The sequence below is a fragment of the Chlorocebus sabaeus genome, chromosome 12 (assembly GCF_047675955.1).
Source record: "Chlorocebus sabaeus isolate Y175 chromosome 12, mChlSab1.0.hap1, whole genome shotgun sequence".
Taxonomy (NCBI): domain Eukaryota; kingdom Metazoa; phylum Chordata; class Mammalia; order Primates; family Cercopithecidae; genus Chlorocebus; species Chlorocebus sabaeus.
Genome location: NC_132915.1, coordinates 86,789,586 through 86,807,018, shown reverse-complemented (window position 1 = coordinate 86,807,018; position 17,433 = coordinate 86,789,586). Strand labels below are relative to the sequence as shown.

The following is a 17,433-nucleotide window of genomic DNA, read 5'->3' as shown; positions in this document are numbered from 1 at the left end:
GTGGAGGGGGAGAGAAAGAGAGAGACAGAGAGAGAGAAAGAACTCTAGCCAGTGTACCCAGTAAACCATTTCTCCATATTTTCTGAATAAATGAATGGAACTAGACTTTATCAAGCACTCACCATGTATGATTCACTTCCATATACACTCATTTAATCTGCACTGCAACTGTATTAAAAGGGACTTAGTAATATTTAGCAGATGCAAAAAGAAGGGGATATACTTTACCAAGGCTCTGAGACAGGGCCCTTTTCCAAGAGATTTCCCCACTGCACTATGGAAAGGAACATGTGAGCGTTAGAAAGACAATCAGTGCATCAGTGCAGTACACCAGGGATTGGGGAAAGCAAAGAAACAGTGACGGTTTGCTTCATGCATGAGACTTCCTGGCTTTTCACTAGAGTAATCTTGGGTCAAGTTTTCAGCTATGCTTGTCTTCTTTCTGCCTCCATTTCAGCTCTATATCTGTAGCATCAGCTACTGCTTCCCACAACCTGTGTACATTTTCTTTCCAAACCACCATACAGAGCCTTTTCCTTCTCCCATCTAAGTTCCTGAGTCCCTTTGCAGTTAGAATCAATGAATCTTTGCTACGCCCTTTGAAAGAAAGGCAAATAAGCGATTGCCTGCTGTATACGTTCTCAAACTGGTATAACCCAACCAGGGTCATTTTGTGCACATAGAAGGCACTAGATTTGGAGGAGACAAAAATAGACAAATGTCCCTTTTTCTAACAGAACTGAATTTGAATATCAACTTTGCTACTTATAGTATGACATGCTTTACATCTTGGCTCCTTATTTTGCTTATATGTAAAGCAGAAATGATGATATTACTCTTTCTTCATGGTTATATAATAAATACATAAAGTGTTCAGTGAATAGTGCATGCTCAACAAATAGAAATACCACCATTACTACCACTGTTATGATTATTGTGTTAAGTACATTGCAATTCCTGTTTTTTTTTTTTTTTTGTGGCCAATATATCATGTGACCTTATAGCATCCTACTGAATTAAGGAAGGTAGGAGTGTCTACTCTATTTTACACATGAGGAAATTGGGGATCATAGACATTAAATGACTCACACATGTTCACATAGGTCACAAGGAGAAAAATGAAATTTGTGCAGGTCTGTCCAAACTCACAGACTATTTTCTTGTCTGTCTTTACTTATTTATGTGCACCATACCCCTAGTGTGTAGCACTGAACTTTGAAAAGGTAGACACTCATAGAATTCCAGTTTCTGGAATGATTTTTTAGGGGCTGAGATCTCTGATTTCTTGCCCCAACCACCCCCATCCACTCCAGCCCACGCCTCTGTGAGTTTTCTTTGTCCCTGCAAATCTTCAAGTTGCAAATATTCAGATGCCTGTTTTGCCCATAGATGAGACCATCGCTGTCTCAAAGGCTGGTCAAGGGCTTTTCTGGCTATCAGAAATGGGTGGTTAGACCAACGGAGGCTGCTAAAATCCCTAAGTGAACAGAAGCCTTGTGCTGTCCATGGTCCTGGAAAGTTTCACCTCTGAGCTACCAAGATGATAAAAACCTTGTATTTGCTACAGTCTTCAACCTTCGTTGACAGATGCACTGGGAATAGATTCTGGTTTGAGACACTAGTTGATAATTCCCTGTGAATTGGTCTGTCATGCTTTTTAAAGTCTGTGTGTTCATGGGAAACAGTTTTTAAATTTGCTTTGTGTGTGGATGTGCATGCTGGTGTCCCCTTGACTCCTCTAAAATGTCACAAATGACTTTCCTTGAATTTACCAATTTGCAGTATTAATGTGCTTCTCTCTAGACATCTGTGCCCTAGATAGATTCCAGGCAGAATAGCTATCTCCTTCCTAAACTCTGACCTGTTTTGCAGGGAAAGGAGGCCTTGGTTTTAGGTCACCCCCAATGGGGGCATTCAGGGTGTGAAGCTAATTCTCAGCTCTGTTTTATCATACAGTTGCGTGGAGGAGTACAAACTGGCTCCTGATGGAAAATCCTGCTTAATGCTCTCAGATGTCTGCGAGGGCCCCAAGTGCCTCAAACCTGACTCCAAATTCAATGATACCCTCTTTGGAGAGATGCTACATGGTTACAACAACCGGACCCAGCATGTGAACCAAGGCCAAGTCTTCCAGATGACCTTTAGGTATGCTGTAGATACTTGCATATTGCTGGTCTGAGTCACTGACAAGCAACCTGGGCACAGGGAGGAAGCCATGGGCTCAATGGGGTAGAGACCTGTTATTCAGGCCAACATCACTTTAAGCTCACAGGTACCCTCTTAAGGAGTGTTGAAAGTCAGCTAAATTTATTCCATAAGGTTTCTTTTTCATGGTCCTAGCATATATTTGTCCCACCATACCATTTTCCTAGCTCTATCCACATATTTTAAATTCAATCTTTAATTATCCTATAAGTACAGTTAATGGCATTTTGAAAAACATTAATTAATCTTTCAGTCTACTGAAAAATAAGTATTTTATATATGCTGTTCAGGCAGTTCAAAAATAAAGACATTTAATGTAGTAGGAAATAAAAATCCCATCACCCAGATATACCTAGAATTAACATTTTCCTGAATGCTCTTAAAATTTCTACTTCTCTCTTTCTTGCTCTGTTTTTTCCTATCTGCCTACACACACACACACACACACACACACACACACACACACACACACACCAAATCCCAGTAAAGCTGTTTAGAAATTGCTTTTTTCACTCAATAAGTGAGTGATGGCTAGGTTGGCCAGATTATGTGAGGATTGAACATGCAAGATGTTGGTAAAGGGTTTCCTTGGACAGTTGAAGAAACTGGAACTGTTCTGCCTAAAGAAGATAAACCTTAAGTGGTGACTTATTCATGCCTCAAAGCTTGAAGAACCATAAGGTAGTAGAGTGAGATTTGTTGCATGTATAGAAAAGGATTATCTAAATGCACACACACACACACACACACACACACACTTTTAGCCATGTTTGGATAAAAAAAGAATAAGATATTATCACAAAGCAAGGTTTTCCTAATCATTTGAGGTCATATCAATAAAAGTCAGAACTAGTAATAAGTCACCCTGATAGTCATCATTGTTTCCATTCCATCATCTTACTAATAGTAGTGATAATTGTATTATGAGTGGTAATAATGGTTACCGTTTATTAATAATTATTCTGTGTCAAGCTCTTTACTACTAACTACTACTGCTAACAATAATAATGTCCACTAACATTGATTCAGCATACGCAAAAGGGTTTTCTAAGTACTTTTTATCTATTAAGTTATGTAATCCTCACAATGATCCTGTGAGGCAGGGGTTATTATCATCCTTTTTATACAGAAAAGAAACAGAAATCTAAAGTAGCTTTCCAAAGACTCCCTTCTAGGAAGGAGGAGAGCCAAGATAATTTCATTTTAGCTTCATTATTGGAATCATTGGAGGCACTATGACCTCCATTTTACAATTGAGAAATTAATCCAGAGAGGTTGAGTGACTTTCTCAAGTTCATCATCTAGTAAGAGGTAGAGTCAGGAATCAGATGTAACTTCAGCTGACTCTAAAACCTTGCTCTTGTATTTCAATTCAGCATACCCTCTTACTCCCATTTTAGAGAATGAGAATAGAGATGTGAATTCACTAGAACTGTTCATCCTTGTAATCATCATATACTCTTTCAGAACCTCCTCTTTCCCAGGCACCATGCTGGTTATTGGGCATAAGATGGAAAATGAGAGAGAAATAGCCCCTCTGACACTTTAGGTATCGTTGGCAGGTGGACCCACGACTCAGATACTCAAGCAGAGGCTGAATGCTACTTTCCTGGAAAAGCTCTGAGCCAGGCATGGTGGCTCACACGTGTAATTCCAACACTGTGGGAGGCCTAGGTGGGAGGATCACTTGAGCCCAGGAGTTTGAGACCAGCCTGGGTAACTTTGCAAGACTCCATCTCTGCTATAAAAAAAAAAAAAAAAAAAAAAAAACTGGGCCTGGCGTAGTGGCTCACGCCTGTAATCCCAACACTTTGGAAGGCTGAGGCGGGCAGATCATGAGGTTAGGAGATTGAGACCATCCTGGCTAACACGGTGAAACCCCATCTCTGCTAAAAATACAAAAAAATTAGCCAGGCGTGGTAGCAGGTGCTTGTAGTCCCAGCTACTCAGGAGGCTGAGGCAGGAGAATAGCATAAACCTGGGAGGCAGAGTTTGCAGTGAGCCGAGATAGCGCCACTGCACTCCAGCCTGGGCGACAAAGTGAGACTCCATCTCAAAATAAAATAAAATAAAATAAAATAAAATAAAATAAAATAAAATATAAAACAGTTATTTGAACATGGTGATACATGCCTGAAGTCCCAGCTACTCGGGAGGCTGAGGTAGGACCATCACTTGAGCCTGGCCACTCAAGGTTACAGTGAGCTATGATCATGCCACTGAAATCCAGTCTGGGCAACCGAGTGAACACTTGTCTCTATTGGAAAAAAAAAAAAAAAAAAGAAGAAGAGCAAAAATCAGAAAAAGCTCTGAGGGAAATTTAAGGATAGTCTGGATGAACTGTGGTTAATGCTGAGATTCTATGATACTAGTTTTCTATAATTTTAATGGTCTACGAAAGTGTGTCTTGAGCAACATCATGGATAGAATAATGCTGCTTGGAATACAAAAGAAAAAAATAAAGGAATTATTCCTTCTCTTTGAGGAAGAAATTTAAAAGCTTGCAAGATGACACGCACAAGTTTTAAAAAAATAGAAAAATTTAATTTGCAAAGCAGTGTTCCAAGGAAAGACAATGGTTTCCAAAGAGTTCCCATGGGAAGCCTGTTGAAAGGAATTAGAAGGAAAGATAAAGGGCTTCTCAAAGGACAAGGTTTGTGAACTGAGGTTTGAAGTGATAGCAAAGAATAGTGCCTCTTGGGAGAGATAAGAGTTAAAGGGCATTTTCCTGTCCAGGAAGGAGCCTGCAAAGGCCCAGACATATGGAAAAGCAACAGTGGGAGTCAAGAAAACAGACTTGCAAACGAACCTGCCTTCAAATCCCAGCCCCATCCACGACAAGCATAATTCTACTGCTTCATCTTTAAAACGGGGTGCTTTTAACAGAAGCCAGCCATTTCCATAGGTACATTGCATGTTTTACGGAGTTTCATTTCTTACAGCAGCTCTCAGAGTAGCTGGCATTTGATAATTGAGCCAATGTACCATTCTCTTGTGTGAAGAATAGCTTGGTCCAAAAGAAGGATCCACATGTGTAGTAAGAGGCTAGATCCTGAACAAACTTCATTAAATCCTGGGATCTCATTTCACATGCAGGGAAAGGACTTGGTCACAAAGCAAGTCATTGTGGGACCAGCCCATGTTCTCAGATCTCCTGACTGCCTGGGGTGTCAGTAAGAAAGAGCATGGCACCGCTGGGCGCGGTGGCTCACGCCTGTAATCCCAGCACTTTGGGAGGCTGAGGCGGGCGGATCACGAGGTTAGGAGATCAAAACCATCCTGGCTTACACAGTGAAACCCCGTCTCTACTAAAAATACAAAAATATTAGCCGGGCGTGGTGGTGGGCGCCTGTAGTCCCAGCTACTGGCAAGGCTGAGGGAGGGGAATGTTGTGAACCCGGGAGGCGGAACTTGCAGTGAGCCGAAATAGCGCCACTGCACTCCAGCCTGGATGACAGAGCAAGACTCTGTCTCAAAAAGAAAAGAAAAGAAAAGAAAAGAAAAGAAAAGAAAAGAAAAGAAAAGAAAAGAGCATAGCATCTTAAAGCCTGGCCTAGGGGTGTCCAGTCCCAGTCCCAGACACAACTTTAGGTCCATTAGAAGTCGTTGTTCTGCCTCAAACACTCTGCTTATTGTTTCTAACTTCTCAACCCTGGATTGCCTCAGAACAGCCAGAGCCTAAGTGCCCTGATTTGCCCATGGAGGGGAGTAGAGTGAACATACCAGGATTTTCTCTTTTGATGACAGCCTCAAGATTTAGAAAATTCCCAAGACTACCACCATTATGTTAGAGCAATCCATTCCATTTAAGCTCTGTCATCCTTGGCTTCAGCTAAACTTTCTTTGCAATTATTTCCGTCTCCCGACCATGTAACCTCTTGGAACCATGCTAAGTCAGTTGCCTCCCCACTGTGGAAAGGCAAGCCACTTCTGATGAGTCTAAATTTATCTTTTCCTTTTCTTTCCTTTTGAAACAGAGCCTCATACTGTTGCCTGGGCTGGAGTGCAGTGGCGTGATCTCGGCTCACTCCTACCTCCGCCTCCCAGGTTCACATGATTCTCCTGCCTCAGCCTCCCAAGTAGCTGGGATTACAGGCACACACCACACCTGGCTCATTTTTTGTATTTTTAATAGAGAAAGTGTTTCACTATGTTGGTCAGATGGGTCTCGAGCTCCTGACCTCGTGATCCACCCACCTCGGCCTCCCAAAGTGCTGGAATTACAGGCGTGAGCCACTGCGCTCAGCCCTAAATTTATCTTTTTCAAGTCTCCCTTCCTGAGCTCCAGGCAGTGGGGAGAATGGAACTCCTTTGTCCTTCATGTTACTGAAAGCCTGCAAGTATTTCAGCATCAAATGCAGTTGTCATTTCTCTCCTCCTACTACTTCCTTTCCTCCCTCCTCTAAGTAATCTCTGGTCCAGCCCTAGAGAGTAGCCAGCAAGTACTGCCACCAGCCGTCTCACCATATGCCTCATTTCCTGACAATTGGCTGGCCTAGGATATCAAACTCTCTACCAGCTAGTGTCTCCTGTGTGACAGCTACAGTTCTGCTTTGTTCTCCTCCCTGCCCCCGCCTAGATCACCCCACCTAGCAACTGCTGATATAAGAGAGGTCTGTGTTTTCATTTCCTCTCTTGAATCTCTGAAAGAGCAACCCGGATTTTGCTTTACAAAGCGCTTAAAAATGTAATGTCTCTGACCTAGACAAGAACTTAAAGATTAACTATTTCAGACCTTACTTGTACAGATGGAGAAACGGAAGCTCAGGAAAGGATATAACTGGCTCAATATTCACAGTGATTGGAACTCCTCTCACGCTGAAAGTTAGTTTCTGACTCCCAAACCAGTGCTCCCTGGTTTCTTGTTCTGCAATAAAGGATGTATGCAACTACTTTATATCCCATATCAGCGTGTGGTGAGGAGAGCTATGTGTTCTATCCCTGTTTTCAGTGTAAAATGAGGACCCAGCTGTCACAGGGGGAGACCAAATTGATAACTAAGCAGGGATCTTAGGCAAGGACCACTCCATGGGGAGCTACCTCTTCAGGTCACTGCATGTAGGCTACAGCCTGTTCCTGAGGGTGTGAGCATGTGGTGATATTTCCTGACCAGTCCGAGGGTTCACACTGTGTGCAAAGATTAAGCATGGTGCACATTAAGGGACTCACATGGAAAGCTTAAGATAGGGCAAGAGTGACAAGGAGACTCAGACAGACAGAGCAGAGGCAGGGAGAGAGAGGCAAAAACAGAGGAGACACTAAAGAACAGTGTGTCACAGCAGGAGGGAACAGCAAGCAAAGAAAGAATTAAGAAGAGATGTAGAGCAGTGAACAGAGTTAAAGAGGTACAGAGACAAGACAGCAGAAGGTGGGGAAGTGGGAAATGTGTGCAAGATGGAAGGACTAAAGAAGACAAAAAGATCAAGAAAGAAGTACATGGAGTTCATACAAAAGTCAAAATACAGTTTATTCCTAGGAAGGGAATGGGGCTTGTTTTGAGAGACTGGATGGAGACAAGAGAGACCACTGGATTAGGAATTAGGTTGAAATTGACATGAATGAAGCCTTTGGTAAAATGTCGAGTTCTGTGGAAATGGGAAGAGCCAATGATTTTGCTTCCAAATTGCTCCCAAGTCCAGTAAGTGATGTCAAGCTTTGTTGTTTCTTATCCCTTCCAGTGCACAGTGTTGGTCTTAGTGATCCATATAGGGTCACTGTCAGAATCCCCTTTCCTTTGTTCTTGATCAGTGTGGGAATTGACAGACTGTTCAAGTGAGATAAACTCACCAAAGGTTGGTGGTATTTGATGTTTATTTGTTTGTCTTTTACTCTCTCCCCGCCCCCTTACCCTCATTCATTCTACTTCATTCCTATAAGGAAGAAAGGTCAACTTTGGTTATAGATTGCAGAGATTTAGATAAACATCAGTCAAGAACTATTATTGAACCTGGTGTCTCAGAAATGGCAGGAAGGAGAAGTTGCTTGGAAATGGGGACTGAGCAAATTGCAGTGGTAGATCTTGCAAAAGCCTCATCATAAATAAGATAGGTCTGCTGGCCACAGGCATTTGCCCATAGGCCCTCAAGACTGACCTGCAAAGAGCTGGAGGAGCTCATGAAAGATTTATTAGAAAGGGACTTTTCAATCTTGTCTGCTTATCAGATGTGCATATTGTATAGCATAAGAGGACAGTTTGGGGTAAGATGTGGGATTTGGGGATTCAGCACCGACAACCCATGCCTGGCAAGACAGAAGGGCTTTCTGTAAGGATTCAAGGAAAGCTGGTCTTTGTTAGTAGCACTCACTCTTCCCCCACTGAGGATACTGAGTCAGTTCTTATTAAGTGGTCTCCAAAGCTGTTCTGGCCTATGATTTTTCTAGTGCCTTCCTAAGAGATGATTAATTAAACATGCTGCTTCTGAAACCTTCTCTCCCCTCCCTTCCACCTCTTTCCCTCCTCCCCCCTTTTAATGGTGTGCACATTTTTTATGTGTCTGGTCCTATACTGAATACTTTATGTGTTTTTCCATTTGATCTTTTCACACCTATTGCAAAGGAGCCATTAACAACTTGGCTTTATGAGTAAAAGGAAATGAATGTATCAGTCAGAATGCATTAGTTTGTGTCTTGGGAACAAACAATTTCAAACTTCAGTGGCTTGAATGTGAAAGTTTTTATGTGTTGGTCATACCACATGCCTCTCCCTGGATGGCAGGGGCCCTGGCCGTTCTGGTGTTTGGAAATCTAGACTGACAGAAGAATCACCTTTCTGTGCTTCCATTAATGCTTTCATAGTGAGAAACAAACTTGGCTATCATAACTTTCTCCTAGCAGTGAAATTCTGCTTCTATTTCTAGTCAAATTAAGTCCCATTGCTATCTCAAAGGACTGGACAGAGACATGCTATCTTATGATGCGTCTTACGATAAGACATGCTATCTTATCTCAGCACATCGTAAGACGCTGAGAAGCAAAGGCACAGAAATATTTTTGGGACACTGAAGCACAGAGAGATTAGGCTAACTAGGCTAGCAGTCAAACAGCTAAAGACGTGGTAGCATCTGGGTTTAACACCAAAGTTCACTTAGCAGTCATGCCTTCCAGGCTCCTAGCACTCTCCTGTTTCATATTGTAGCCTCTGAGAACTATATAATACGTCCTTCTATTCTCTTGTCAATTTCTTTCATTCAGTTACCGAAGAACCACAAACTTTATAGCTGGAAAAACCTTGGAGAACAATTTGTACAAACTCTCCTCTTGTTTGTTTGTTTGTTTGTTTGTATGGGACAGAGTCTTGCTCTGTCGCCCAGGCTGGAGTGCAGTGGCACGATCTTGGCTCACTGCAACTTGTGCCTCCCGGGCTGAACTGATTCTCCTGCTTCAGCCTCCAGCATAGCTGGGATTAGAGATGTGTGCCACCATGACCAGCTAATTTATGTATCTTTAGTAGAGACAAGGTTTCACCATGTTGGCCGGCGCTGGTCTTGAACTCCTGGCCTCAAGTGATCCTCCCACCTCAGCCTCCCAAAGTGCCATAATTATAGGTGTGAGCCACCGCACCTGGCCAAACTCTCCCCTTTTGTAGATGGGATACCTGAGGCTCACAGTGGTTAAGTAAAGTGCCTAAAGTTGTATCACTAATACATGAATAAGCCAGTCCTTCAACCCTCAGCCTGTTTGTCTGCACTATATTCTGTCTGAAGGCTTGGAGATATGGCATCCAACCCTGTACAGGAGCACCAATGCCAAGGTCCCGTAGAGAATTAGTGGCAGAACCAGGCCTGGAAGTTGTGTTTGTGCACTCTCAGGTCTGTGTGCTTTATAACAGATGATGATCTCACTGAAATAAGAAAAAGCAAAAGAGGCTGTTAGTGGAGACAGTATTAATTAAAAGGAGGCATTAGCTTCTGATTTTTCAAGGCTATTCCCAAGCCTCTCTATGAAGCAATATTCTGCAATGTTCAAGCTCTTAGCAAAATCCATAATTTGTCACTTGGAAACATAACAGTTTGCTGCCTTCTTTGCGGGACCATTGGCAAGATCTTGGAAGTGCACTGAGGACAGCATTTGGAACTGGATTAGAGGAGTCAAGGGGTGAATTTTCCTGGCAGTCTAACTCCTGAACTGGTTGCAGAAAAAAATCTCTTTTCTTTTGTGTGGCTCCATGTTTCCAAGGTTTTCTGACATCTTTGGCAGGAATCAAGACCAATGTTGGGCATACCATAGGGGCTGGAATCAGAAAGCTAAATTTCTTTTTTCAAACCACTTTATTAAAGTATAATTGACATAAAAAAAGCTGTTCATTTTTAATGTACATAACTTGATTAGTTTGGAGATAAGTATATATGAGTGAAACCATCACCACCATCAAGGCCATAGATAGATCCATTACCTTCCATAGCTCTCTCCTAACCTCTTTGTTTATTTAGTTTTTTTGTGCTGAGAACATTTAACACCCAGCATTTTGGTATGCCAAGATGGGAGGATCTTTTGAGGCCAGGAGTTTAAGACCAGTCTGAGGATTATAGTGATATCACATCTCTACAAAAAAAGAAAAGTTAGCTGAACATGGTGTTGTGCAGCAGTAGTCACAGCTACTTGAGAGGCTCACTAGACCCCAGGAGTTTAAGGCTGCAGTGAGCCATGATGGCACCACTGCATTCCAGCCTGGGTGACACTGTGAGATCCTGTCTCAAAAAACAAAATGAAACACTTAACATATCTTAGTGAAATTTGAGTCTACAATACAGTATTGTTAGCTATGGAGACTATACTGTAAAAGACATCTCCAGAACTTATTTATCTTGCATAATAAAACTTTGTTCCCAAAACCTTGTACCCCTTAGTCCTTGCCTCCCCATTTTTCCATTCACCTAGTTTCTGACAACTGCAATTATACTTTCTGCTCCTATGAGTTTCTGATACTGTTCTGCCATTTCCTGCTGTATCACCCTTGACCATTCTTCTCCCTGGTTTCTGTGGCCTCTTCTGTAAATTAAGGCTAGTGCAAATATCAGACAGAGGCTGAGAGCATCTGATACAAAGCATAGCATTTTTGCTACTCAACTCTTATGGCCAGGAGCTTAGTGAAGCCTTTCCTATTCACCTGATCATAAGAATCACATGGGACTGCACCAAGACCCACCATTTTTCCAAGAGAAGGGGATCGGAAAAGTGCATTTTTACCAATATTTCCAGGTGGTTCATATGATCCAACAATTTTGGGATACAATGACTTGGTGTTTAAGAGGCTAGCTCTGGACTCAGAGACCCAGCTTGCCTTTGGTCAACTGTGTGACTAGAGGCACATTATTTCATTAAGCCTCAATTTCCCCCATCCCTAAATTAAGAATAATAGTAACAATGCCCACTTCCTGGTGTTGAGATAATTAAATGGAATTGGAACCTGTTTCATATCTGTCTTTGGCAGACAGAAGACCCACGTGCCATAGGGAGCTACCAGGTTCATCACTAAGGAGGCGCTGTAAGCAAAGCTCACCTGCATGTGCAGGATTATGCAGGGACTAGATCCTCTTCCTGACTGGTGTGCTGCTGTTAAAAGCTAAGAGGGTCCAAATCCCGTGTCTGCCCTTTCCAAGCTGTGTGGCTTTGGATAAATTTCTTAACTTCAATAATCTCAAGATCTTCAACTATAAAGTGGTGTTTTACCTTAAAATATCCTCCAAGAGCTTTGGCAAGGATTTAACAGGCAAATAAGCAAAGCTCCCAGCACACAGTAGGTTCCCAATAAATATTCCTTTCTCTGCCTTAAATTGCATTCCTTTCCTCCCAATTCCAGGACCCATACAGCAAATGAAGATGGTTTTTTTTTTTTTTCATTCCCTGCAAAACTTTTTTCTGAACTGGAGCCAGGGTTAGCCTCTCAACTTCTTCCAAGCAGCACATGTTTTGGTAAACATGGTGCTTTCATCAAATGCCCAGGATAGGGGTGGAAGCTCAGCCCTTCATGCTCTGGGGATGAGGGTCATGGGAAGTGGACAGCTCAGCTAGCAGTGTAGAATCACAGCCTCGGGAAAACATAATCTCTCTAGTGTGTTCTGTCACCTGTGTCTTATAGGGTCACCCTTTTTTTTCCTGCCTGAACATTCTATAGTGAAATACATCTCATTAGGAATGTGGGATTTAAGTGTTCATATTTACTATGTGGAATTCGATAAAGGGCCTGGGCCCAGATCCAAAAGTTGCAGTGGTGTGCTAATCTCCCACCTCTGGGGTGATATTAAAAATATTTAATGATAAGGCCAGGTGCGGTGGCTCACACCTGTAATCCCAGCACTTTGGGAGGCCAAGGTGGGTGGATCACGAGGTAAGGAGTTCGAGACCAGCCTGGCCAACATGGTGAAACCCCATCTCTATTAAAAATACAAAAAATGAGCTGGGTGTGGTGGCGAGTGCCTGTAATCCCAGTTAATTGCGAGGCTGAGGCAGGAGAATTGCTTGAACCCAGGAGGCGGAGATTGCAGTGAGCCGAGATTGTGCCATTGTACTCTAGTCTGGGCAACAAGAGTGCAACTCTGTCTCAAAGAAAGCAAACAAACAAACAAACAAACAAACAAAACAAAAACAACAAAAAAATTTACCAATAAGTATAGAAGTGCCACTCGCCCAATAGGAAAGGAGGCCCTTTCAAACAGCATGAAGCTTAACCAGCAAGTCTTGCTGGACTGCACATCAGTCTCACTCACCTACTACCTGTCCTAGTTTTCTTCCCCTATTATCACCACATCACATCCTCTGTCCATTTCCCAATACCCTTAAAGCATAATCCATCTTGTAAAACGATGTTTTCTATCCCTTTCAAAACCTGTGTTTGGGGGGCATAGGCAGATATTTCTCCCATGACACATGTTGACAAAGCAGATTGATGCTCATACTCTTTGCATGAGAAAATTGAAGCCCAGAGAGATGAAGCATGGCATTCAAGGCTACACAGTGTGTAAATGATGGAGCCAGGACTGAAGGGCTGCTCTTGTAAACACTCCACAGCCTCTAGATGATGTGTGTGCTCAGGCACACGCACATGGTCTAGACCAAGCTCGTCCAACCCACAGCCCACGAGCCATGTGTGGCTCAGGATGGCTTTGAATGTGGCCCATCACAAATTTGTAAACTTTCTTAAAATATTATGAAGTTTTTGGCTGGGCTCAGTGGCTTACACCTGTAATCCCAGCACTTTGAGAGGCCGAAGCAGGCGGATCACCTAAGGTCAGGAGTTCGAGACCAGCCTGACCAACGTGGAGAAACCCTGTCTCTACTAAAAATACAAAATTAGCCAGGCTTGGTAATGTGTGCCTGTAATCCCAGCTGCTCGGGAAGGCTGAGGCAGGACAATCACTTGAACCTGGGAGATGTAGGTTGCGGTGAGCCAAGATCGCACCATTGCACTCCAGCCTGGGCAACAAGAGTGAAACCCCATCTAAAAAAAGAAAAAAGAAATATGAGTTTTGTTATTGCGTTTTGTTTTTGTTTTTGTTTTTTGTATATCAGCTATTATTGGTGTTAGCGTATTTTATGTGTGGCTCAAGACCATTCTTCTTTCAATATGGCCCAGGGAAGTCAAAAAATTGGACACTCCTGGTCTAAACCATATGATCCTCTAAGAGCTATGAAGCAAATAATAGCTCATCATCATTATTATGCATGAAAACCCTATCTAAAGGTGGGAATTTTCCATATATCTGCTTAAAGTCAGAACTCAGTACATATGAATTATACTGGTGCTTCTCAAACTCTAATGTACAAACCGATTGCCTGCTAAAATATAGATTATGCATCAGTAGGCCACAGGTAATAAATTCTTAGGCTCTGCATTTCAAATGAGCTGCTAGGTCCGAGGACCAGCTTTTTTTGTTTGTTTGTTTGTTTTTCAAACATATTTAAGATTCTCTTTTTTCCAGACCTCAATCCCGTTTCCCAAAGGACTATTAAGTTTCTTTTGTATTCACCAGAATTTTAAATAAATTAAAATATGTATTTCCAAGGGGGATCATATGATCGAAATAGCTAGCTAGCCAGCCAGCCATACTGTTCTGCACCTTGAATTTTTCATTTACTCATAGCTCTTGGAGAGCTATCAATGTTTATAGATCTTCCTCCTACGTTTCAGGCATGCCATATTTTTCCATTGTAGGGATAACATATGCTCCATGAGGGCAGGGATTTTTGTCTGTGTTGTTCATTGCTGTGTCCCCAGTTCCTGCTGAATATGTGTTGAATGATTGAATCATGTAATTATTAACCACTCCTTTATTCATGCACATCTAGGTTGCTTCCAGTTTTTGGCTTTTCCAAAACATATTTCAGTGAACAACTTTATATATATATATATATATATATATATATATATATGCATACTAATACATCTGTAGAACAAATTCCTAGGAGTAGAATGATTGGATTAATTGTTATGTGTGTTTTATTTTATTATTTTTTGTTTGTTTTTCTTTAAAAATTTTTTTTTCAACTTTTGAGATTCGGGGGTCACATGTGCTCATTTTTTACCCAGGTATATTGCATGATCCTGAGGTCTGGGGAATGAATGATCCCTTTGCTCATGTACTGAGCATAGTACCCAATATTTAGTTTTTAAGCCTTGTCCCCTTTCTCCTTCCCCCCTCAGTAGTCCCCAGTTTCTGCTGTTCCCATCTTTATGTCCATGAGTACAGAGGACTAGCTTTGAATAGCAAAGTGTTAAACTGAACTTAAATGCTATATGGAAACACCAGCTGCCTAGGTTATACCTGAGAATGGAGGATTGTTGTTCCTCCATTTGCGTTTGAAAGCAGGAACCAAGTGCCAAGGCCAATGGCACTAGAGATCCATGGAATCCTAAAGAAGTCTGCCTCATGTAATCCTCTCTAGAGTGACCAAGTGCAGAGAATATGTTTGAGTTTTGCAGCAGCCAGGGGAGACAGCCCTGTCCTGCAATCCAGTAGGCCCCCAGTGTATAATGTAGCAGAGGTTATTTTGCGTTAATCCACTCTGCTATCTGATGGGCACAGGGATGCTCAGAGATCAGTGCCAACAGAGAAGACACTTATTGAAGGCGGGCTTCAATAAGTGTCTTCAAACTCCCAGGTGCTGAAGCCACGGTTGGGTGCCTGGATTCCAGCCTCCTCTGTGTGCCCACGCTGCAATTTCAGCAACAATTGGATGCAGCAGAAAGCTACTTACCAGCAGAGAGCAGTGCTGCATTCTGCTTCAGGTCAAAGGTTGAAGACAAACTGGAAAAGTATTGAGAAATCCATTTGGGAGAAGACATTGGCCTGGGTGAAACTTTATTATTCTTAAGCACTGAAACAAAAATCTCGTAGCATCAACACCCATTAGTTTAATTGGCGACAGAAAGTAAGTAGTAAAATTAAGATCTAGTGAAAGACGCTCTTTATTGTTTTTTTTTTTTTTTAATGGGGAGCAGGGAATTGCAATCCATTTTTAAACAAGCTCTCTGTAATCTTTCCCCCTATTTATGGTAAGAGAGGAAAGAAAAATAGCTGCTTTAATTTTTTTAAATTTTATTCTCAATGCTCACATCTCTAAATATACCAAACATGGTCATTTTATGAAGAAAACAAATTATACAGAGCATACTTCAAATGTTCTCCAACGAACCTAAAAATGTGTCTGTAGACTGCAAAAGGTGCTAAAACAACAAAATCAACAAGATCCATTTTGCTTGTCTTCACAGCTCCCTTTCCCCCCTTTTTTTGGTTTTGTTTTAAATTTCTGGCCTCAAAATCCCTGACTCTGTTCTTTTACTAGAAGGGGAAAGCCTATCTGAATCATTGAGACATCTGAAGCAGAGACAATTTTTAAAGAAGCGCAATTTCATTACACTCAAATGCAGGCCGTAACTCAGGCTGGTCTAAATGCTCAGAAGGAAGAGTCCTTAGGGAACCTATGAACAGATAAGGATAGATTGTAATTAGCACAGTCATTGTAATTAGCAGAGCAATTGTAATTAGCACAGTGATTGTTTGTTCATAATGGGTGCTTCCAAAGTGACTCCAGGCAGTTTGTTCTCTTAAGTATCTTCTGCCATTTTCCCCCTATGATCTTGTTTACACTGCTAATGCACTAAAGTGCTTAGCAATCTCTTTTATAAATAAACACTTAAAAGTTATGGGCCAGCCCAGCCCCTGGTCAAGCATTATGCATTCTTAATGGAGCCCACAGTGCTGAAATTTTACTATATTACATTATGGTAAGTCCATACTGGTATCTCACTCAAGAAAGAAATCACACCCCAGAAGTCATTTGTTACTACTATTGTTTTATTAATCATGAGAGGGAATAAGATGATGGCAAAGAAATGAACTTGAGGTCAGAAGTTCTAGCCCTGACTTTACCACTAGTTCTCATTTGTGAGTTAATGAGTTTTGGTTGAACACCTGTTATATACCAAGTCTTATAAATCTCTGGAGATAGGGCCGGGCACGGTGGCTCACACCTGTAATCCCAGCACTTTGGGAGGCCAAGGCAGGCAGATCACGAGGTCAGGAGTTTGAGACCAGTCTGGCCAATGGGGTGAAACCCTGTCTCTACTAAAAATACAAAAATTAGCTCAGTGTGGTGATGCATGCCTGTAATCCCAGCTACTTGGAAGGCTGAGGCAGTAGAATCGCTTGAACCTGGGAGGTAGAGGTGCAGTGAGCTGAGATCACACCACTACATTCCAGCTTGGGTGACAGAGTGAGACTCCATCTAAAAACAAAACAAAATAAAATAAATTCTCTGGAGATAAAAAGAGGAAGAAGACAGTTGAGGTCTCTATTCTTGTGCAGATGGACTCGCCAACAAGTGCATTTTGCTCAGTGAGAGGCAGCGAAGACTCCCTGGAAGAAGTGCTCCCTGAGACCTGGAGGCTAGAGTAACAGTTAACATGTGAGGGAGTGTTCCAGGCAAATGAGAGCAAAGAGGGTCTGTAGACGTGAACATCAAGGTGGGTCATGAAGGGGTGGAGGAATGGGATTGCGGAGGTAAGGAAGCCATGGCGGAGGATGGACATTCCATCAGGAAAGGCTATGTAAGCACCAAAGGGGGCCATTACTAGCTGTAAGACTTGCACCTTCTAATCGCCTTTCTCAGCCTCAGTTTTCTCACCATGAAATCAGGGAACAGAACAGTGCCTGCCTCACAGGAGAATTATGAAGAGGAGGAAGAGGTGATGAGAAAAGCAGGGTTAGGCCGGGTGCGGTGGCTCATGCC

At 42.2% G+C, this 17,433-nt stretch overlaps 1 protein-coding gene across 4 annotated transcripts in view; it reads left to right on the top strand.

The window, feature by feature from the left end:
* ASTN2 (astrotactin 2) overlaps positions 1-17,433 on the top strand; it is a 987,199-nt gene that overhangs the window by 622,742 nt on the left and 347,024 nt on the right. For all 4 annotated transcript variants that reach the window (XM_007968251.3, XM_007968252.3, XM_007968250.3 and 1 more), the window contains one exon: positions 1,957-2,145. In XM_007968251.3, coding sequence (XP_007966442.1) covers positions 1,957-2,145 — 189 coding nt within the window. The remainder of the gene's footprint in view (positions 1-1,956; positions 2,146-17,433) is intronic.